Below are 21913 nucleotides of genomic sequence, written 5' to 3' on the forward strand. Positions count from 1 at the left end.
AGAGAGCCTCCGCCGAGCACAAAATCACTTCCGGCTACTACCGGAAGTACGGAAACTGGGCGTGCGCCTGGGAGGTCCGGGGCCAGCCAGTAGGGTTTGGAAGGTGCGGAAGTATTCTCTTTCCCAGGGTGTTAGGGCTACCTTCTGCAGCGCTCTGCACCCTTACTGGGTCCGACCTGCTTCGTTCCCAGGTTTTGGCGCCGGTCTCGGAAAAGGGCTTTCTTGCTACACGATGCCCCCGTTCGGATTCCTGCACATGAGGGCTTGGGCTTCACTGTTTGGCCAGCTTCTGCGGTCGCCCCGTGCTGTGTGCATCAGGGAGGTCCATTTTCATAGCCAGGTGAGCCAGGCTGAGTGGTCTGTCGGGGCAGGATCTCCAGATCCGGAGCAGGGATTCGCGGCCTGCACTCCATTAGTATTGTCAGGGTTTTTTGAGTAGTTTAGGGGTACTAAGCTAAGCGTTTTAGATGCTTTGTCATTTAATCCTCATAGCAGTCTTGAGAGGTTGTGATTATTTCCATTTTATTGTTGAGGAAACAGTAAGCTAGGTTAAATGATTTATCTACGGATACATTTATAATATAGGTCCACAATCCCATATGTGAACCTCTTGGGGTCAAACACATTCTTTTTTTTAATTTATTTATTAACGTTTATTCATTTTCTGGGAGACAGAGAGAGACAGAGCATGAGCGGGAAAGGGGCAGAGAGAGGGAGACACAGAATCTGAAGCAGACTCCAGGCTCTGAGCTGTGCGCACAGAGCCCGATGCGGCGCTCAAACTCACGAACTGAGAGATCATGACCTGAGCCGAAGCCGCTCAACCGACTGAGCCACCCAAGCGCCCCAGAGTCAAACACATTCTTAAGCAAAGTATATGAATATTCCCATTAAGTGAGATGACTGAAGCCCATAAGTGGGCTGAGTTCACATTAGAATTTACCTCAAAATGAGCAACGCCCATCCCTTCAAAAACAAACAAAACAAAACAAAAAAACATTTTCGGTTTTTAGAGGTTTTAGGATTTTGGAATTGCAGAGGAAGGATTGTCATCCTTTGGAGGAGAGAATCCGCCAAAATATGGAACTCTCACACCCTCTATATTTCAGAAAGGAGCATACAGTCTTCTGCTAATAAACAAACTACCGAATCTGTTTTACTTTGTCAAACACCCTAGCAGAGGCTTTGCTATCATAAATAACAGGGTTCAGATCTTGTTATTAATTTTCAGTCACAGCATCCTACCAATCTGGCTTTTTTTAGTTAAATTTGGATATCCATTCCTGTTCATTCCATGGGCATGTTCTGTGTTTGGGCTCGTTCTTTTCTGTCTTCAGGTTGCTTTTTCCATGTCTCTAAGCCTAATGACTGCTGCTATCTTATTAAAAATTTATGGTTTTGCTCTTTGAGTAGGAATTGAGAATTGTAGATCATACTAATCCCTACTCCTGGATGGTTGGCGGTGGTAGTGGTGGGTTGTTTTGTGCCTTCATTGTTCTCAGGTGCTTAAGCTTTTTCAGATGTTTAAAATTACCAAATATAGTGAATACATTTAAAAACAACAACTATGATAAAGACCTGACCTCATATGTATTACATATATAATGCACATACAACATATGTTTTAGAGTGAGGCTGAGATTGGAGTAGATAAAACATTGTTCAGTCTGCCTGTTGCTCAGGGCCAAATGTCTTTGTAGGTCTGGACATAGGGCCAGAAGTGTCACAGGTCTGGACAGTCTTGAAAGGAGCACACCTCACATTCCTTTTTCTGACAGTTTGCAGAGGCAATGTTAACATCCCAACTGAAACCACAACAAGAGAAATCAAATTTTATCATCAAGACCCCAAAGGTAATGCCCTTTTCCCTACCCTGTCCTATTAGGGTTCCTTGGAGGACTGCCCTCAGTTCTTCCTTCTGCTCTGCTTGTCTCTTCCTAATCCCTTTTAATGTCTTTTTAGATGAATAAAAAAAAAAAAATTCCCTATTCTTTTCTTTTTTTTTTTTTTAACGTTTATTTATTTTTGAGCCAGAGAGAGACAGAGCATGAACAGGGGAGGGGCAGAGAGAGAGGGAGACACAGAATCTGAAACAGGCTCCAGGCTCTGAGCTGTCAGTACAGAGCCCGATGCGGGGCTCGAACTCACGGACCGTGAGATCATGACCTGAGCCGAAGTCGGACACTTAACCGACTGAGCCACCCAGGTGCCCCCAAAATTCCCTATTCTTGAGATATTTATGAGGATCATTCATCTGAATTCAAAGAGATTTCAACTTCAGACCTTCGATTATAGATGTTGTTTAACTCTTTGTCTTAAATGGACTTGTTTTTTGTCTTTGTTTTGGCCATGGCTCCTATTGGTTTCTAGGGCACCAGAGATCTTAGTCCCCAGCAGATGGTTGTGAGGGAGAAAATTCTTGATATGGTTGTTGGCTGCTTTAAACGTCATGGAGCAAAGAGGTTAGATACTCCTGCATTTGAGCTAAAGGTAAGAAGGAAAAACTTTTGGGACTCCATTTCTTCACGTGTCTTCAGTTTTTGAAAGAACTTTTAGCCTGTGTTTTGGAGTCCTTTGAACTGTGGCATTTTTGTTTGATCCCTGCAGGAAATGCTCACTGAGAAGTATGGAGAGGACTCTGGGCTCATCTATGATCTGAAGGATCAGGGTGGAGAGCTGTTGTCCCTGCGCTATGACCTTACTGTATCTTTCTAAGTGTTGGAGACTGACATTTCTTTCCAAACCCAGACGACTTTCTTTGACAAAAGGGACAAAAGTGCCTCTGGGCCCCCTACGTCTGTTTGCAGCAGCCTTTACTTCTAGTTCCTCCCAGAAAGCAATTCTGCCAGCAGAGCCTGGCCTGGAGTGTTGTCATTTAACTTCATTATGTATCAGAATCTCTTGTGGAAGCCTGGAGAAATACAGATTTCTGGCCCTTACCCCCAGATATTCTTAATTCTATAGCTGGAGTGGGGCTCAGCAATGTACATTGTAAACAGGCGTCTGGGGTCATGAAGGGGCAGGTGGTTCTTGACCTCTATTTTAAAAAACATCGACAGGGGCGCCTGGGTGGCGCAGTCGGTTGAGCGTCCGACTTCAGCCAGGTCACGATCTCGCGTCCCGTGAGTTCGAGCCCCGCGTCGGGCTCTGGGCTGATGGCTCAGAGCCTGGAGCCTGTTTCTGATTCTTTGTCTCCCTCTCTCTCTGCCCCTCGCCGGTTCATGCTCTCTCTCTGTCCCAAAAATAAATAAACGTTGAAAAAAAAAAAAAATAAATAAATAAAAATAAAAAACATCGACATAGTTGCAAGGAAATCCAGGTTCTGAAACTTGACTATTTTGAAATGGTTGAGAATTGATCTGAATAGGAAGTAATAGCCCATACTTGGAAGTTCTTGGAGCATTTCTGTTTCATTCAGTGGCCAGTAGGCCAGCTTCTCCTGCTTTTTACTGAACTTGCACTTTTGCTTGGAGAGATTCCTTCATTCCTTTATATATATTGAATGTCAAGCACTGTTAGGCATTGGGAATAGTGGGAAACAAGACAGAGAAGGTCCTTGTTTTCATCCTAGTGGATGAGATCCAGTTGATAATGGCCCGTTCCTCTCAAATGTCTACACACTGGGCCTAAGCTTTGGATGTAGTATCCTTTCTCCTTAACTTATTTATGTGAGGTCCCTTTTGCTCGTTATCTGGCCATGAATAAGGTGAAGAAGATGAAACGTTACCATGTTGGAAAAGTGTGGCGGCGGGAGAGCCCAACCATAGTCCAAGGCCGCTACAGGGAGTTCTGCCAGTGTGTAAGTGACCTGATGGGGGCAGCATGGTTTGATAGTTTGGGAGGCTACAACCTGAGAACTGGCTACTCAGTGAAGATTTTTTTTCCCCCATCTTTTTCGTTGTTGTAGGATTTTGACATTGCTGGTCAGTTTGATCCTATGATCCCTGACGCAGAGTGTTTGAAGATCATGTGTGAAATTCTTAGTGGATTGCAGCTGGGGGACTTCATCATTAAGGTGAGACCAGGGCTAAGGACTGAGGGGAAAAATCTGGATTTGGCCTGATTATGTCCTAAAACATAGGTGACCCCAGCCTTTAATCCTATAGATCTGGCATTTTCTCAGAACAGTTATTTAATTTTATCTATATCTATATAGTCATCCTATGAAATTTTTTTCTGTCATTTTTATGAGACAGGCTAGTAGGGACTGCCATTGTTTTGAGGGAAAGGGCATTGACGTGGCACTTGTGTTACTTCCACTGAGTTCCCAGGTCAATGATCGGCGGATTTTGGATGGGATGTTTGCTGTCTGCGGTGTTCCTGAAAGCAAGTTCCATGCCATCTGCTCCTCGATAGACAAACTAGACAAGGTAACAAAAAAGACATGTTTTAGTAGACCATATCCGAGTCTCTGCCTGCCCTCAAATCTATACCCCTGTCGCTGGATTTCCTGAGCTGCCTCTGACTTTGCTGAGTATAATGTTAGGTACTCATGACATTTCCAGTTAGATAAAGAAGGATTTTGGAACTGGGCTAATATTTGGGTGTTTGCACAGATATCTTGGAAAGATGTGAGACATGAGATGGTGGCAAAGAAAGGCCTGGCTCCTGAAGTGGCTGATAGAATTGGGGACTATGTTCAATGTCATGGTAAGAACCAGGGTTTTGTGGGCTATGTGATAGAAGTGCAGTGAGGGTGATGGGTGTACAAACTTCTGCCTCTGAAACAGCTCCTTTCTGAAGATGTGTGACATCAGAACCTGGCCTGAATTTAATTTCACTTTTACTTAGTGTAACCACTTTGTGTCCTCAGATGGCAAAAGCAGAGGTGAGTCTGGTCATAAGACATCAGGATTTTTTTTTTTTAATTTTTTTTTTAATGTTTATTTATTTTTGAGTTTTTTGTTTTTTGTTTTTTTTAATAAGAAAATGAAGAGGAGTAGGAGCACCTGGGTTGCTCATTCGGTTAAGTGTCTGACTCCTGATTTTGGTTCAGGTCATGATCTCATGAGTCATGGGATCGAGCCCCGAGTTCGGCTGTGCACTGACTCAGCAGAGCTTACTTGGGATTCTTTCTCTCTCCCTCTCTATCTGCCCCTCCCCCACTGGCCCACTTCTGTATGCATTTGTGAGAGCTTACTCTCTCTTTCTCTCTCAAAACAAGTAAATAAACATTAAAAAATAAAGTAAGGAGGACTGGCTGGAACAAATTAGGAATAAATTTGGATAAAACAAATCTGGGTGAATAGCACAGACCTTATTTCTCCCCATATGTCTCCCTAGGTGGGGTTTCCTTGATAGAGCAAATGTTCCAGGATCCTAGACTATCACAGAACAAGCAGGCTCTAGATGGCCTGGGGGACTTGAAGCTGCTATTTGAATACCTGACTTTATTTGGAATTGCTGAGAAGGTAAGCTGAGTTGGCAGTGGACCTTTTGCTGAGCTTTGGGGCTCTCAGGGTCCTGAGTGTTTTCTGGGACTTACTATAGCCTTGTTCCCACAGATCTCTTTTGACCTAAGCCTAGCTCGGGGCCTGGACTACTATACTGGAGTAATCTATGAAGCAGTGCTACTACAGACCCCGACTCAGGCTCAGGAGTCCTTCAATGTGGGCAGTGTGGCTGCTGGTGGACGCTATGATAAGCTGGTGGGCATGTTTGACCCCAAGGGCCACAAGGTGCCGTGTGTGGGACTCAGTATTGGGGTAGAGCGAATCTTCTCTATTGTGGAGCAGAGGATGAAGGTAGGTCTTAGGTTGGGGTGGAGTGGGGCTAGAGACTTAAACTCATGTTTTTGGATATACAGTGGGACTGTTTTTCTGATGATTCTTTTTGTCCTTTTTTTTTTTTTTTTAAGTTTCTGATGCACAGGAAGTTTTGGCTTTTTTTTTATTAGTTTTATGTTTTTCCTCTCTCTTTAATCAGACTTTTGGTCAGAAGATACGGACTACAGAGACCCAAGTGTTTGTGGCCACACCACAGAAGAACTTTCTTCATGAACGGTTGAAGCTAATTGCAGAACTTTGGGATGCTGGGATCAAGGTATGATAAATCTGATATCCAGGTCATCTAGGTATATGTGGACATTCAGGTGGCCATTTCTACCTTATGCAAGGTGGAACTTAAGAAATTTCTGGTCTTCACTAAAGTGTCTTCTAGTAGAAGGGTTAGGTACTTATTTCTTTGGCAATGCTTGTTCCTGGGGTTGAGTAGTGTGGTTATTCCTCAGCCCCTTACTCTGTCTTCACTGTTTTCAGGCAGAGCTGCTGTATAAAAACAACCCTAAACTACTAACGCAACTGCACTACTGTGAGGACATGGGCATTCCACTGGTGGTCATTATTGGTGAGCAAGAAATGAAAGAAGGGATAATCAAGCTTCGTTCAGTGGCCAGCAGGGAGGAGGTGAGTGGGGGAAATGGAAGGCACCAAGGGTTTCTATCTTTCTTAGATTCTTTTTTGTTTTTGTTTTTGTTTTTAATGTTTAATTATTTTGAGAGAGAGAGAGAGCATACTTTGCAAGTGGGTGAGCAAGGGAGGGGTAGAGAGAGAATCCCAAGGAGGCTTCACACTGTCAGCATAGAGCCCAGTGCAGAGCTCAACCTCACAGACTGTGAGATCATGACCTGAGCCTAAATCAAGAGTCAGATGCTTAAATGACTGAGCTACTCAAGCTCCCCTAAAGATTTTATTTCTTCAGTAATCTCAGCACCCATCATGGGGGTCAAACTCAGAACTCTAAGATTAAGAGTCACATGCTCTATTCACTGAGCGAGACAGGTGCCCCAGGTGTTAGAATCTCTTGAGGGCATACATTGCCCATTCCAGCTTGGAGCCCATACTTCTCCCTGTTGGTTGCATAAGTAGTGGGAGCAGATGCAGAGTAAAACGCATGTTGGAAAAGCAGTGACTAAGAATCTAGTATCACTCTATAGTTTGTCACATGAAGTTTCTTTTATGTTACAGGTGGCTATTAAACGGGAAAATCTTGTGGCTGAAATTCAGAAGCGACTATCTGAGTCTTGACTCTTGACTCTTGCCTGATTGCCATCTGCTGCTCTTTCTAGAAAATGTTTCTTCTAGAACTGAGTTGCTGATGGACTTCACAACTGCTGGCCAGGCTGGGTGACAAGTTCCTCTGCCTCCTCCATCCTTTCTGGGTACAGAACTGTGGAAGGCCCTGAGGACTCCTGGGCTAGTGCAAGCAGCTATTCTGCATGGGTGCAGATAGCTGGTAATGTGAAAGAGACATGCTCTAACTGCAGAGGCAGAATTGAAGTGCCATTGAATGCTGCCAATGGGTACTGAGATGGTTGCTTTTAGCAAAGCTCTAGGAAAGTTGCCTAAGGCTGAGACCATTGAGACCAAAAGTCAGAATCTTAGCCTTCTACTGTGGCTTCTGAACCAGATTGTGGGGAATTTGTCCACAGTCTGCCCTTGGCCTGTCCAGGGAGTTTTGGGAGACAGCAAAGAAGGGGGAACAGCTACTTTCTCCTTTGTTTGAGGACAGAGATGCTATCCTGAGGGCAAAGTAGTGCTCATATTGATATGGCATGTCTCTAGCCCATCCACATAGATTGAGGCTGTCTGTTTAGTAATTTTGAATGTTGAATTTAATAGGTGACTTGATGCAGTGGTCTAATCTTTTGAGATTTTGGAGACCATTTCCTGTGCCAGAATTACTACTCTGACTATATTCCATATTCTCCTATGGAGGTGACCTTTCTAGAAGTGATTGGATAATGTATTAAATAAAATATTAAATGAAGTAGCTTGGGTGATTTGTCATCAAGAGATTGGTTTGCATAGACCATAGAAAATGCTTGAGTGTACACTAGAGAATTCTGAGAGCTAGGAGCAACCTCCCTGGGGTGATGCTTCTGTATTCAGTGAATGGAGCAGTCATAGTTCCCGACTGCTGCCCATTAACCCCTCAACCCCCAACTCAACACATAGTGAGTCATCTGTCAGAGTTCTTCACCCTACAGAGTTGCTGATGACTGGCCTTTCCAAGTCCAATCATGTTAATTAAATTGTGCCCTATAGATTGAAAGACTGTAAGATTCCTCAGTTTAAGGAAAAATGAGTTAACCAAAGGGTGTTAGCGTTGCTTCAAAACAAGGAGAGAGTGTGCAAAAAGAATTTTGTATTTGTGCGTTGGGAAGGCTGCAATCTTTAAAAACACTGTGGTGTCAGGACCGTATCTTTAGTGCATACAGGTAAATGGGACACCTAGGACTCCTGATAACCGATTCAGCCTTAACGAAAACTTAGAAACTCTTGGCAAACGCACGCAAAATTGCTTAGATCAGAGGGCGCTGATCTGGACCGTTGCCTCGTTTGTAAAATAGACGAGTCGAACTAAATCAGCCCTTCAACGCACGTTTTGAAAGCCTGGGGAAAGAAACGTTTGTAGGCATCCTTACTTCCGTGTTGCTTCAAAACCCCCCCCTTGCGCATGCGTCATTTTCTTGGGTCAGAGGAGGGGCCAACAAGCTTGTTTAAGAAGCCCTCCAGTCCTTAGCTCGTTTATAACACGAGACTCTGAGCTTATTGGAGGGCAAGCCTGCTTTACGGCTCAAGGCCGCTTTTTACGTCATTTTCCGGCTTCCCATTCACTTCGCAGTGAAGATGGCGTCCGGCAGCGGGGTAGGTGTTGTCTGTGTGTGGAGGCTTTGGTCGGGCGGGGGGCAGAGGGTGGCTTCTCAGTGCGGAATATCCTGCAGCCGGCTGGCTTCTCGACACCTCCTTGTGGTGTAATGGCCCGGATTCAAGAGCTGCCCCGTGGGGCTCTGGTTCAGGGTTTGTGGAATCGCGGAGGTCTCTTGGGTTTGGGTCCTGAGGCTACCTTAGTCTGGTGTGGTCTGGAGAGTCTTCGCTCTCCACAGGTCCGCGGGACGCCGTGCCGCGTAGACGCGGGTCTTTCCATTTCTCTAGGGGTCGGACGTGATTAGCGACGAATCTTGAGCGCTTTTTTCTCTACAGACGAAAAACTTGGACTTTCGCCGAAAGTGGGACAAAGATGAATATGAGAAGCTTGCCGAGAAGAGGCTCACGGAAGAGAGAGAAAAGAAGGATGGTGCGTGCCTGCTCCGTCAAGGGCTGTGGGTATAGTAGAGGCGAAGCCATAGCTGGGAGCCGGTGGGGAGTTGAAATGCATTGACCTTTTACGCCGTGTAATCTCTGGCAGAGCGTTGCCTCCCTGCCCCTTGAGTTCTTAATGTATAAAATGAGAGCAAGAAGAAGGACTGAAGCGGTTTTGAGGTGTTTTCCCCTCTGTTTCTTCTACTTCCTTGCTCTCCTTTTGCTTGGCTCATTTCGTACTTTCCTGAAGTACAGATAAGAGAGTGGAATCCTTAGTAGTGACAGAAAAGAAGTGGAGTATTTTGTTGCTGTGCATTCTGCTATTGAGGCTGGCTTCTTTCCCTTGAAGTCACTTAAGGGGAAGAAGAACTGGCTCAGTTAAGACCTTTCCCTGTAGTCTGAGAAGAGCAAGGGTACTACTAAGGAGTGTGTGATTTTTTTTTTTTTTTTTTAAGCTGATGCTCAGTAGTACTGCTCCCTATGTACAGTGTTGGGAGTTGGTGCTCCTCTCCTAGATAGAGATTCCACTGTACAAAAATAAATGTCTTATTTTCTGTTTTCAAACGTATACATTCTTCTTTCATTTTAGTTTCACACCATCTTGTACACACTAACCCTTTTAGTTTTTATGTAATTTGTACAGTAGTGTCAGCCACATAACAGGTATTTCCTGAATATTGATCTTTAAAAATTTTCCCCAGCCCTGTGAAGATTCTTTTCTGTGTTAATGCTTGGGGTATCTGTCTGAAAGTGTCTTTGCTCTTTTAAAAGTTCGCTTTTTGTGAAAATTCAGAACTCCTCCTTTCAATTCAGTTAATCAATAAAAAAACTTTGCTTTTAGACTTGTTGGCTTTAAAGTGGATAAAAGCTGTACATAGTTTAGGGATTGCTTATCATTTTTCCTGTGTCGAGATTCTGTCTTGGTGCTGCTAGAAGTGCTCCTTGTGTCCCTGGCTTTGGGTTCAAGAAAGAAATGAGAGTAGACACCTGTATTTTGGGTATCATGCATTTCTTTTCCTTTCTGGTTCAAGAACTGAAGTATTGAAGAAACTTTCTCCTCTATTATACTTTAGGAAAACCAGTGCAGCCAGTCAAAAGGGAGCTCCTCCGGCATAGAGACTACAAGGTGGACCTGGAATCCAAGCTTGGGAAGACAATTGTCATTACTAAGACCACACCACAATCAGAGATGGGAGGGTGAGTGACTTTTCATCTTTCTCAGGAGCCAGGAATAGGTATAATAAACTCTTTGTTGCTTTTAGCAGGTGTTGAGGAGGTTCCCTGGCCCCAGGATAACAACCTTGTTGCCTACAATTCTACCTTAAAGTTTGTTTTTCTTTGTTCCCCCAAGGTCTCAACTAAACATAACAGTGTCTCTAGGAGGAGTCACTCGGTAGGCTTATTCATACTAGTACTGTAAGTGCTACTTAATATTTTAAAGAAGAAATGAGGAAAAGAACTACGGAAGAGATATTTAGGGGAGAGATTAGGTGGAGATAGAATGGAGCCTAGGAGCTGTTGAATAAAGGGAGTTGAGGTTCCAGACTGGCTGCAGAGGCTGTAGTTGTTATGGATTGCTTGGTTATACACCTTCTTCCTGACTACCTGCCTCCCATGGTAAGAAGTGTCTTACAACAACTCTTTATTCTTTTGCCCACCACTACTACTTCCATGTTCACTTAGTCTTTCTAGCAGGAGGGCAAAACAGATAGCAATGAATGACATGTCTGAATTGCTTAGAAAATCCACTAACGTCATTCCTCTTGTATTCGTTCTCTCTTACTTTGTAAGTTAACAAATCCAAAATTTAGCATCATGAAATAACAAATAGCTCACAATTTCTGTGTCTAAATAATCTGGGAAAGGCTTAGCGAGGTGGTTCTGGCTCAGGGTTTCACAAAGCTACAGTATAGGTGTCTGGTGGGTCTGCCTTCATCTGAGGTGTAAGTGGAGCTGAATCATTTGATTGAAGGCTTTTTCACGTGGCAGTGCTTTAGAGGCCTCAGTTCTTTGCCCCATGGGCTTCTCCATAGTGCTGCTCCATAGTGGCTTCCCCAGGGTAAGACACGGACAGACTAAGACAGAAGCCACTTTTTTTTTTAATAACCTTATTTTGTAAGTGACATAGCATCACTTTTGACATATTCTTTTAGTCACAGACTAACCCTAGTACAAATTGGGAGGGGACTACACAAGGTAGGAATACCAGGAATTTTGGCGTCATGGAGGTTGGCTACCATATTCTTCCAAGAGATAAAGCTTTATGAAAATCAGACGTGCCTTCTTGTAAAAAGAAAATTTACCTAAAAAATAGGAGTTTCTTGGCTGAAAACATTAAGATCCTTATAGCTAGTGGGGCACCTGGGTGGCTCAGTCGGTTAAGCGTCCGACTTCGGCTCAGGTCATAATCTCACGGTCCATGAGTTCGAGCCCCGCGTCGGGCTCTGTGCTGACAGCTCAGAGCCTGGAGCCCGTTTCAGATTCTGTGTCTCCCTCTCTCTCTGCCCCTCCCCTGTTCGTGCTCTGTCTCTCTCTGTCTCAAAAATAAATAAACATTAAAAAAAAAACTAAAAAAAAAAAAGATTCTTATAGCTAGATTTGACCACAAGTGCTATTTATTCTGTTTGCTAGGTATTACTGCAATGTCTGTGACTGTGTTGTGAAGGACTCCATCAACTTCCTGGATCACATTAATGGAAAGAAACGTAAGGCTTGGAGGTAGTTTATGCTTAGGGCTGGGTTTGGGGAAAGGGTAGTTTCTGTTGGATCTTTTTTTAATGCCTGAGAAATACTCCAATTGCTTCAGTACAGGGCATCCTTTACTTCATTATCTAATGTTTCTGGAGGCCCTGGATGAGACACTGTTTCAAGCTTTCAACAAGAAGACCATGGTCTTTTCCATGGCCTAGCTGTCCCCACTGGTATGCATTTGCTCAGTAAAGGCAGTTGAACACCACTTGCATCTTGGCTATCTGTAGCTGCTGCTTCTGGGAACAAGTAAAGCCAACGGAGTTTTTTCCAGCCATAATTATTTTTGCTTTGTATTTTATGAGAAGTTTTTTTTTTTAATATAATGTCAAGAAAAGACTTTGAGGGACTGGGGATGTACTGACATTACCTTTTTCACTGTTGATCCCACCCAGATCAGCGAAATCTGGGCATGTCTATGCGTGTGGAACGTTCCACCTTGGATCAGGTGAAGAAACGTTTTGAAGTCAACAAGAAGAAGATGGAAGAGAAACAGAAGGATTATGATTTTGAGGAAAGGATGAAGGAGCTCAGAGAAGAAGTAAGGCTCTGCTGTTCTTTCATCTTTTATCCCCTAGCTTTGAGTTTTATGTTCTGAATCATGGGGAAGCATTCTTCCTCATTCCACTCCCACCCCCAGAGGATAATTATATCCTGAATTTTTCTATATTGGGGGAAACCTTTACTGCCTTTGTTTGGGACTCTCATGATCTTAAGAATATGGCTCTAAACCTATTCTTTTTTCGTGGACTCTCTGAGCCTACTTACTTTTTTTCTTACTGCAGGAGGGATTAAATACACCTAGTCCCCAAGAGGCATGTGGAACCAGCCTGACTGGGTCAGAATTCTGTTTCCTTCACTTACTGGCTATGACTCTTGGGCAAGTTATAGAACTTCTCCATGTCTTGGTTTCCCCATATTAGAGATCTTAATATATAATCTACACAAAGCACATAGACCAATTCCTGGTATGTGCTGTGTGCCCCAGGATGATAGGTACTATTATGTGGTTTTGCTTCCATAACCTTTTTTAAGAACCAGAGATAACCTGGAACATAGGACTGAGAAGTGCTCTTCACAGGCTAAAATTTCTCTTTGCTGTTTCTTATAATCTTTAGTGTGGCTTTTCTTCTGTTCTTAAAATTTTATTTGTCTTTAACTGCTTTCTCCTAAAGATAGAAAGGAATCTTGACCTCACTTGTCTCTTTCAATCTTTGGCTCAGGAGTCTGAACTGATTCTGAGTGATTTCCCCCCTAGGAGGAAAAGGCCAAAGCCTACAAGAAAGAGAAACAGAAGGAGAAGAAAAGGAGGGCTGAGGAGGACTTGACATTTGAGGAGGATGATGAGATGGCAGCTGTGATGGGCTTCTCTGGCTTTGGTTCCACCAAGAAGAGTTACTGAGGCTTTCTATGCTTGGCCCTTTGCTAACTTTGTGTGTGAGGGGGGTCATTTTTTTCCGGGGTACTTGGGAAAGTCCTTAAGAGTGGCAATGGGGAGGGCTCGAGGGTGGGTGTTTGTGGTTTCCCTCTACTTTGGGAAAGAGCACAGGATGCAGAGGAAATGCTGTGGCATGTTCCTTCAGCCTCACTATGTCACTGGAGTCACAGGACCTCTGCCTGAGTTCCCAATAAAAACCTCTTCTGAGGCTGCTTTCCCTAAACTCCCCCTGCATCTTTCCCTCTTCATCTGTCCAACCTCTTACCTGAGCATACTACATTGATCCTGTGTTCTCCCTTTGTTTTAATTTTGGCTCTTGGCTTAGCCTGCAGCAGAAGGGTTCTCTGGGTCCCCAGTTTCCAGTTGCTAGCATATTTTTGACCAGCCTTCTATCCCCCTCAACCTCCTCTGGTTTTCTGCCACCTGTGCATGCATGTGTATTTCTGCCTGGGTCTGGTATGTGCGGGCGTGTGTGCATGAATTTGTCACATAGGGGGAGCCTGAGCTAGAACCTCAGAGCATTGCTGCCTTGGGGCCTGATGTTCTTGGCTCCTTCAGTGCATGTAACAGGAAATTAAATGGGACGAGTGTTTGGTGTGGTTTTTGTCTGGTGAGTTTTTTAACCTTTGTTCTTCATATGTAGACTGTTGAGCGTTTCCTGTTTGTTTCATTTTATTGAGGATTACTCTTTTTTTTCTTCCTTGTGAGCAGGCTCTTGGAAGAACCTGTTTGATGCAAAAAAGAAAAAGGAAAAAAAACTTCATATGGGAGCCCTTGGGTCTCAGAGACTGTTCAACATGTATAATAAATGGCATTGACTGGGCCTATTCACATTTGGTGGGAACATTCCATATTCTTCCCTGTGTATTGTTTTTTTCTTCATACACTGAGTTTTACATATAGAGCTTATTCTTTCTTCTCCCTTCATTTGAGTCCTGTCACTTTTTTTTCCCTAGGTTCCTTCAGCACGAGTTGTATTTTCCTCTGATGGGATGTGTATCCGGAGGAGACTGAACAAAACTTTTTCTCTAATTTTAGCCTCCTTTGGTCTCTTTTTTGGAACAGCAGAGTTGAGGGTTGAACTTAGTGTGTTCCTTATTATCTGCAGTTAGACTAAGCACAGGGTTACTGGATTTTGGCACTGTTGACATTTTCGGTTGGCTAATTCTTTGTTCTGGAGGCTGTCTTGTGCATTTTAGGATGTTTAGCAATATCCCTAGCCTCTGCTTGTAGTGTACCTCCTCCCCAAGTATGACAGCTAAGATTGTGTCCCCAGGATATGGTGAAATCCCTACTCCCAGCCCCATTCAGAACCACTGAGAAACTGCCTTCCCTACTTTGGTGTAACTTGAGCATTAGATCACACAGATTGCTGAACTAAAAAAAAAAAAAAAAAAAAAAAAAAAGCTTTGAAAATCCCTGGATTGGGTACTGTGTGTCCCAGGGATACAGAAGAAAAAAAATCAGTCCCTTAAATAAACCAACAATAGTTACACAAACTTCTGTATCCTGAAAAGAGGACTCTGTGGGTTAACTAGGCTGCCACCATATATGCCTTGTTTACGTTCTCTGCCTCATGTAGCCCCCTTGAAGCATCTGAGTCACCTTTGGATCCCTTAAAGTACTATACTCTTTCATTTGGACTTTTGTACGTAATTCCCTTGCTGTCAGGCATAATTTGACTAATTTGTTTCTGACGCTGATTCTTGCCACTGGGAGCGTTATGAATGTTATCTACTGGCTCAAGGCCTGGTTCAAAGTATCTTATACAATATTTGTTGGCCAATTGCAGGCAGATTAGTGGGTTCTTTGCTTAACAGTATTGTGTGCTCTACAGGTCCTTCAAGTCAGACTGTAGTAGTTAGGGCTGTTTTGCTCACCCTTTTAAGGCAGGCTGGAGAAAATATCAGTGAGCTGAATTCCTTCCATGATTCAGTACTCTTTAGGAAATCATCTAATTCACCTTGTCTTCACAGGATTTCCCTCCCTCTTTGGTACAGTGGAATCTTAACTCGAGTCACCCCTACTAAAAAAGCAATTCTAAATTCCAGGTTCTCTAAATTCTCTTGGGACTAACAAGTGGTTTGAGTCTCTAAGGGGTATGTCTAGGTAATGAGTGTATGAAGGGATTCAAGGCGGTGACTTGAAAAGGTGGAGGGTGGGGTTGGAGAAAGGAGGTGGGATGGAGGTGGGGTGGGGTGAGGAGGTGGGATGGAAATTTAGGAGCCCAGAGCAATCCCAGATAACTCAGAAATCTCTGGAAGAGAAACTTATTTGATGTTTGTGGTCTTTCTAAAATCCATGGAAATTTTGCATTTTGGTTGAGGAATATGCCTGTGACTTGCCTACATGTGTTCATTTATTCAGTGATTACTGAGATGCTGACCATGTTCTAGGCCCTGGTATTGTTTTCTGGAGCAAGGCATCAAGGCTCAGCTGTCATGGAATTTACATTCTGGTGGAATTGCCTTTTAAAGTACCTAGGGGACAAAAGATTGGATGGTTTCAGATCATTGTGTGGCTTCAGGCACCCCCTGGGACTCTTGAGCCTCTCCCACAGTCCCCCCTCCAAAGTCTTAAATGTGGAGACTTTAGCATTTCTACTCATGTCTATCCTAAAAACATACCTGTGTATGTGTACATATACTTCTAAGGGTGTTTACTGCAGGTTTATTAACATTTAAAATAAAACATACATTTATTCTTGAATATAGTGCAGCCATTAATATATATATGAATTAGATCTGTGTACTAACAAGAAAGATCAAGACCTACTGTTAAGTAAAAGCACAAAAACAATACCAGACAAACTGATTTCCACAAACTTCCAACCCCCTTCATAAAACCATATTGTGTGTCCAGTGAAATATATAGATTGAGAAAAAGGTCTGGAAGATGCATAATGAAATTATAACTGGTTAACTGGAGAAAGTAGGAATGGGAAGAGAAAGGCTAGCTGTTTAATAGTACACATGAAAGGAATAGAATATTCATGTGGGTTTAAAATTTTTAAAAATAGTAACAAAAAGTAATACTATATAATACCTATTATGACACTTGGGAGGGGAACTCTGTGGTTTTTCTTTGGTTTAGCTCTAGAGTTCCTAGTAAGGTCTGAAAGAGAACTTGCAGCTTGCAAAGATTTCACTCTTCTGACTCAGGCATTCCCTGTGGTTTGTCCTGGGAGCAGAGGGGCTGGAGGGCCTGTCCAGAGACTTGGGGGACCAGGTGACTGTTGCCTGTAATAGAGAATAAGCTTGGAAGGCAACTTCTTGGTAGAGCTTACTAGCAGGTAAAGGGGACATGAGTCCTCATTGCTGTGTGTCCTCAGATGGGCACTTCGAGTGGCTGAGTAAGAGCAATTTTTGGACACTAGAGCATACTAGATCACTCCTGTTCTGGTTGACTTATAGAGTCTTTCTTGCCAGTCAAGATAGTATAATCTAGAGGATGTGTCCAGATTGGCCGTAGCTGAGTGGTTTCTTCAAGTAAAGCATCTCCTAGCTACTCAAGTGGTTCAGGACCTGCTGGTACTTTCTAGCCCTTTTGCCACTGCCCCAGCTCTCTTCATTTTCCCAGTAATCAGCTTTGGGGAGAGTATTTTAAGACTAATGCCCTATCCAAAGCACCAGAGCAACTGGTTCTCCAGTGAATGTTCAACTCCCTTTACACCAGGAACCAGGCTCCTTGGAGAATTGGCTGATGCTAGGACTGGGGAAGGAAATAGAGATGAACCTGGAGCGTCTTGTAGTGCCAGAAACAAAATACAACCCTAAACAAAAGACTCACTTTTAAAATTATGTTTGGTGTGTGGTAATGTTTGTGTTTTTATTCCAGTAGTTATGGTCAGGCTTGTATCTTTTCTCATGTCCTCAAATTTCCTTATTTGGGATGTCCTTTTTTTGTCAGCTATAGCTTGACTCCCTCTTATTATATAACAGAATTATTTTACTCTGTTTTTCCTTTTCTCCCCCATTTTCTTAGTCATGTTGTTTTTAGGAAACAATTTGCATACAGTTTTTCCATACTTGTTACCACCTTCACTTTAGAGATCTACAACAATATATTTAATGCTCACCATTGTAAGGTTTTCTGAATTTCCCCCTAGTTAGTCCTTATTGGGATGAAACTCATTCTTTAGTACTAAATTCCTCAAGAGAGGTTCCTGAATACTGTATTCTTGAGTTTTTGCATGTTTAATACTGATTTTTGTAGCTTTGGTATTTGAAGGACAGGTGGATATAAAATCTTCAAATTTCTTTCCTTGAGTGTTTTAAGTTTATTTATTTTGAGAGTCCTTGGTTTTTTAAACTTCTTTGCTGCCTTTCTTTGTACATTGTATGAATATGTTGTATATTGTGAAAATACCAATCTGATTCTTTCCTTTCTAAATGATTTTGTCTTTTTGCCTGAGGCATGGGGGATTTTTTCTTTCAAATCTAATTGATTTTCGAAGATCTCAGAGTTGACCATTCCATATCAATTTTCCTAGGTTCATGGAAGACCCTTTTGATGTGTAGATTCAGGTTTTATTTCCAGAAACTTTTCTTGTATTATAATTTTGAATATTACATTTGTTCCATTATTTTGCTTTTTTTCTTCTTCAGAGACTACATATAATACATGTTGGGTTCTTTGCTTCTGTATCTATAACTTTCTGTGTGATCCATGTTGCTTTCTTGATTTTATTTGACTGTTTTTTTCCTTAATGTCGGTTATTATATTTTAAGTAAAATCGGTTTCCTGGGACATCTTATAACTTAGTCTTTTTTTCCCCCCGAGATGATTTGTCTTTTTCTTCAGTTTTTCCTGGTTTTGACTAACTCTTGTTTTGTATCTTTTCTTTCTCTGTCCACTTTTGTTCTGACTTCTCTTTTGTTCCCCCTCCCTATTTATTTATTTATTTATTTATTTTTATTTATTTTTAAATTTACATCCAAGTTAGTATATAGTGCAACAGTGGTTTCAGGAGTAGATTCCTTAACGCCCCTTACCTGTTTAGCCCATTCCCCCTCCCACAACCCCTCTAGCAACCCTCTGTTTGTTCTCTATATTTAAGAGTCTCTTATGTTTTGTCCCCCTACCTGTTTTTATATTATTTTTGCTTCCCTCCCTATGTTCATCTGTGTTGTATCTTAAAGTCCTCGGGGCGCCTGGGTGGCGCAGTCGGTTAAGCGTCCGACTTCAGCCAGGTCACGATCTCGCGGTCCGTGAGTTCGAGCCCCGCGTCAGGCTCTGGGCTGATGGCTCAGAGCCTGGAGCTTGCTTCCGATTCTGTGTCTGCCTCTCTCTCTGCCCCTCCCCCATTCATGCTCTGTCTCTCTCTGTCCCAAAAATAAATAAACGTTGAAAAAAAAATTTTTTTTTTAAATAAAAAAAGTCCTCATATGAGTGAAGTCATAGGATATTTGTCTTTCTCTGACTAATTTAATTTCGCTTAGCATAATACCCTTTAGTTCCATCCACGTAGTTGCAAATGGCAAGATTTCATACTTTTTGATTGCTGAGTAATACGCTAGTGTGTGTGTGTTTGTGTGTGTGTGACATCATCTTTGACCATTCATCCATTGATGGACATTTGGGCTCTTTACATACTTTGGCTATTGTCGATAGCACTGCTATAGACCTTGAAGTGCATGTGCCACTTTGAAACAGCACACCTGTATCCCTTGGATAAATAGCTAGTCGTGCAATTGCTGGGTCATAGTGTAGTACTACTTTTAATTTTTTGAGGAGTCTCCATACTGTTTTCCAGAGTGGCTGCACCACTTTGCATTCCCACCAGCAGTGCAAAAGGGTTCCTCTTTCTCTGAATCCTCGCCAACATCTGTTGTTGCCTGAGTTGTTAATGTTAGCCATTCTGACAGGTGTGAGGTGATATCAATGTGGTTTTGATTTGTATTTCTCTGATGATGAGCATTTTTTCATGTGTCAGTTGGCCATTTGGATGTCTTCTTTGGAGAAGTGTCTATTCATTTCTTCACCCATTTCTTCACTGGATTGTTTCTGTTTGGTGTTGAGTTTGGTAAGTTCTTCATAGATTTTGGATACTAACCCTTTATCTGATACGTCATGGAGAGGTGTTGGGTGAGAAGTTGATGTGGCCGAGGTCAAAGAGGTTTTTGCCTGCTTTCTCTTCTAGGATTTTGATGGTTCCTGTCTTATGTTTAGGTCCTTCATCCATTTTGAGTTTATTTTTGTGTATGGTGTAAGAAAGTGGTCCAGGTTCATTTTTATGCTTGTCGCTGTCCAGTTTTCCCAGCACCATTTGCTGAAGAGACTGTCTTTATTCCATTGGATATTCTTTCCTACTTTGTCAAAGATTAGTTGGCCATATGTTTGTGGGTCCATTTCTGTGTTCTGTATTCTGTTCCATTGATCTGAGTGTTTGTTTCTGTGCCAGTACCATACTGTCTTGATGATTACAGCTTTGTAATTCCTTGAAGTCTGGGATTGTGATGCCTCCAGCTTTGATTTTCTTTTTCAAGACTGCTTTGGCTATTTGGAGTCTTTTTTCGGTTCCATACAGTGACTTCTTTTTTTGATTCACGGTATTTTTTCATAACATCAAATGACTGTTTAAGGTTATTTAATTTGGGTTGGAGTGTTATGTTTGTTTTCCTTTTTCATAGTTAGGTTTTAAACAATATATATTCTCATTTTTTGTTGTCTTTATATAATGCCTGCCATTTTTGTTCATTTCGAAATGCCTTTATTTTCCAGTTTCAGCAATTGCAGATGAGGCAGTGTTTCTTATATAAAGAATGTGCTCTTCTGTTGGTAGTACGAAGTGCATTTTTTCCAAATAGAAGGCATTTTTGGGGTGTGGAGCCCAGGCTGGCATTATTCAGTGGGAAACTGAAGGCTACTTCAATTTTTTCCTGGACATTTTTTAATTGTAATGAAATACACAGATCATTTACCATTTTAGCCATTTTTAAGAGTACAGTTAATGATATTAAGTACATTAACATTGTTATGCAATCATCACAACCACCCATCTCCAGAACTTCTTTTATCTTGTAAAACTGAAACTCTTTGTCCATTAAACACTCCAATGCCCAGCTCCCAGCCTCTGGCAACCACCATTTTACTTTCTGCCCCAATGAATTTGACTACTCTGGGTACCTGATATAAGTGGAATCATACAGTATTTGTCTTTTTATGACTGGCTTTGTGCGTGCGTGTGTGTGTGTGTGTGTGTGTGTGTGAGTGACTAGCTTATTTCACTTTGCATAGTGTGTTCAAGGTTCATCTATGTTGTAGCATGTGACAGGATTTCCTGCCTTTTTAAAGGCTGAATAATATTCTGTGTGTGTGTGTGTGTGTGTGTGTGTGTGTGTGTGTGTGTACGTGTGTATGTATATGTATATTTACACCAGAGTTTGTCTATTCATTTATTCATCGATGGACACTTGAGTTGCTTCCACCCCTTGGCTCTGTTGAATTAGAGCTGCTATGAAGATGGGTGCACAAGTATCTTGTCAACATCCTGCTTTCACCCCACTGCCCTTTAGAGGTTAAGGACCTGTGGTTTAGAGGCATAGTACAGCAGTTCAAATCCTTATTCTCGAACCTCCAGCCTCTATAACCTTAGCTAAATAACCCAACTTCTCTGTTACACTGCTTTCTGATCTGTAAGACATTGACCTTTATAACACCTATTTTGTGTTGTTGTATAGTTCTTGTGAAAATCCAGTGGATTGGGGTATCTGACTGGCTTAGTTGGTAGAGCATACAGCTCTTGATCTTGAGGTCAAGAGTTTCAGCCCCTCTTTGGGGGTAGAGTTTACCTTAAAAAAATTCAATGGAGAGGTGTCTTGCTGGCTCAGTCCATGGAGTGTGCAATTCTTGATCTTGGGGTTGTGATTCTGAGCCCCATGTTGGGTGTATAGAGTACTTAAAAATAAAATCTTTAAAAAAATTTTTTTTTAATGATTATTTTTGACAGAGAGACAGAGCACGAGTGGGGGAGGGGCAGAGAGAGAGGGATACCCAGAATTCAAAGCAGGCTCCAGGCTCTGAGCTGTCAGCACAGAACCCGACGCGGGCCCGAACTCACGGACTGTGAGATCATGACCTGAGCCAAATTTGGACGCTCAACTGACTGAGCCACCCAGGTGCCCCAAAAATAAAATCTTAAAAAATAATACGATTAGTACAAATAATATGCTTAGAACAGTAACTGGCTCATAATTAGTGAATTGTCATTACTGGTACATCACATAACTTAGGCAAGAGAGTCATTTTACCATGAGCACATCACTAAGCCACTAAAAATTACTGACATCAAGCCAGAATCAAGTGTAACTACTAAGTAATAAACAGGGCAAGATCCTGCTTTCAATTCTTTTGGATATATAACCAGAAGTGGGATTGATGGATCATATAGTAATTTCATTTTTAGTTTTTTTGTTTGTTTGTTTACTTTTTAATGTTTATTCATTATTCAGAGACAGAGCATGAGCATGAGAGGGGCAGAGAGAGGGGGAGACACAGAATCTGAAGCAGGCTCCAGGCTCTGAGCTGTCACCACAGAGCCCGACGCAGGGCTTGAACCCACAAACTGTGAGACCATGACTTGAACTGAAGTCGGATGCCCAACCGAGTGAGCCACCCAGGCGTCCCTCATTTTTAGTTTTTT

At 42.3% G+C, this 21913-nt stretch overlaps 2 protein-coding genes across 5 annotated transcripts; both read left to right on the plus strand.

The window, feature by feature from the left end:
• The first annotated feature begins 109 nt into the window (after nt 1–109).
• HARS2 (histidyl-tRNA synthetase 2, mitochondrial) lies at nt 110–7767 on the plus strand. Of its 4 annotated transcripts, none has more exons than XM_047085839.1 (13): nt 110–340; nt 1779–1853; nt 2371–2490; nt 2608–2703; nt 3674–3799; nt 3908–4015; nt 4272–4370; nt 4557–4650; nt 5284–5411; nt 5505–5744; nt 5926–6042; nt 6258–6404; nt 6966–7767. In XM_047085839.1, exons 1-13 carry the CDS (start codon nt 233–235, stop codon nt 7023–7025), a joined length of 1518 nt encoding a protein of 505 aa, XP_046941795.1. In that variant the 5' UTR covers nt 110–232; the 3' UTR covers nt 7026–7767. The 4 variants fall into 4 exon arrangements, with proteins under 4 accessions (XP_046941795.1, XP_046941813.1, XP_046941819.1 ...); XM_047085848.1 differs by having other exon boundaries at nt 256–340; nt 1701–1853; XM_047085857.1 differs by lacking the exons at nt 2371–2490; nt 2608–2703 and having other exon boundaries at nt 3707–3799.
• A 773-nt stretch (nt 7768–8540) lies between these two features.
• Nucleotides 8541–14102, plus strand: ZMAT2 (zinc finger matrin-type 2). Its single transcript, XM_047085965.1, has 6 exons — nt 8541–8648; nt 8985–9078; nt 10157–10280; nt 11715–11788; nt 12227–12372; nt 13090–14102. Exons 1-6 carry the CDS (start codon nt 8631–8633, stop codon nt 13231–13233), a joined length of 600 nt encoding a protein of 199 aa, XP_046941921.1. The 5' UTR covers nt 8541–8630; the 3' UTR covers nt 13234–14102.
• Nucleotides 14103–21913: the final 7811 nt, after the last annotated feature.

Source organism: Lynx rufus, unplaced genomic scaffold, assembly GCF_022079265.1.
Source record: "Lynx rufus isolate CCGP_SWC_20201006 ecotype Redwood Valley unplaced genomic scaffold, mLynRuf1.p SCAF_1, whole genome shotgun sequence".
NCBI classification, from domain to species: domain Eukaryota; kingdom Metazoa; phylum Chordata; class Mammalia; order Carnivora; family Felidae; genus Lynx; species Lynx rufus.

Coding starts and splice junctions, on each gene's coding strand:
- ZMAT2 (XM_047085965.1), top strand. Junction 9,079..10,156: donor AGAGAGAGAAAAGAAGGATG/GTGCGTGCCTGC, acceptor ATTATACTTTAG/GAAAACCAGTGCAGCCAGTC. Junction 12,373..13,089: donor TGAAGGAGCTCAGAGAAGAA/GTAAGGCTCTGC, acceptor TTTCCCCCCTAG/GAGGAAAAGGCCAAAGCCTA.
- HARS2 (XM_047085839.1), top strand. CDS start 233: ATGCCCCCGTTCGGATTCCTGCACATGAGGGCTTGGGCTTCACTGTTT. Junction 1,854..2,370: donor TTATCATCAAGACCCCAAAG/GTAATGCCCTTT, acceptor ATTGGTTTCTAG/GGCACCAGAGATCTTAGTCC. Junction 6,405..6,965: donor CAGTGGCCAGCAGGGAGGAG/GTGAGTGGGGGA, acceptor TTTATGTTACAG/GTGGCTATTAAACGGGAAAA.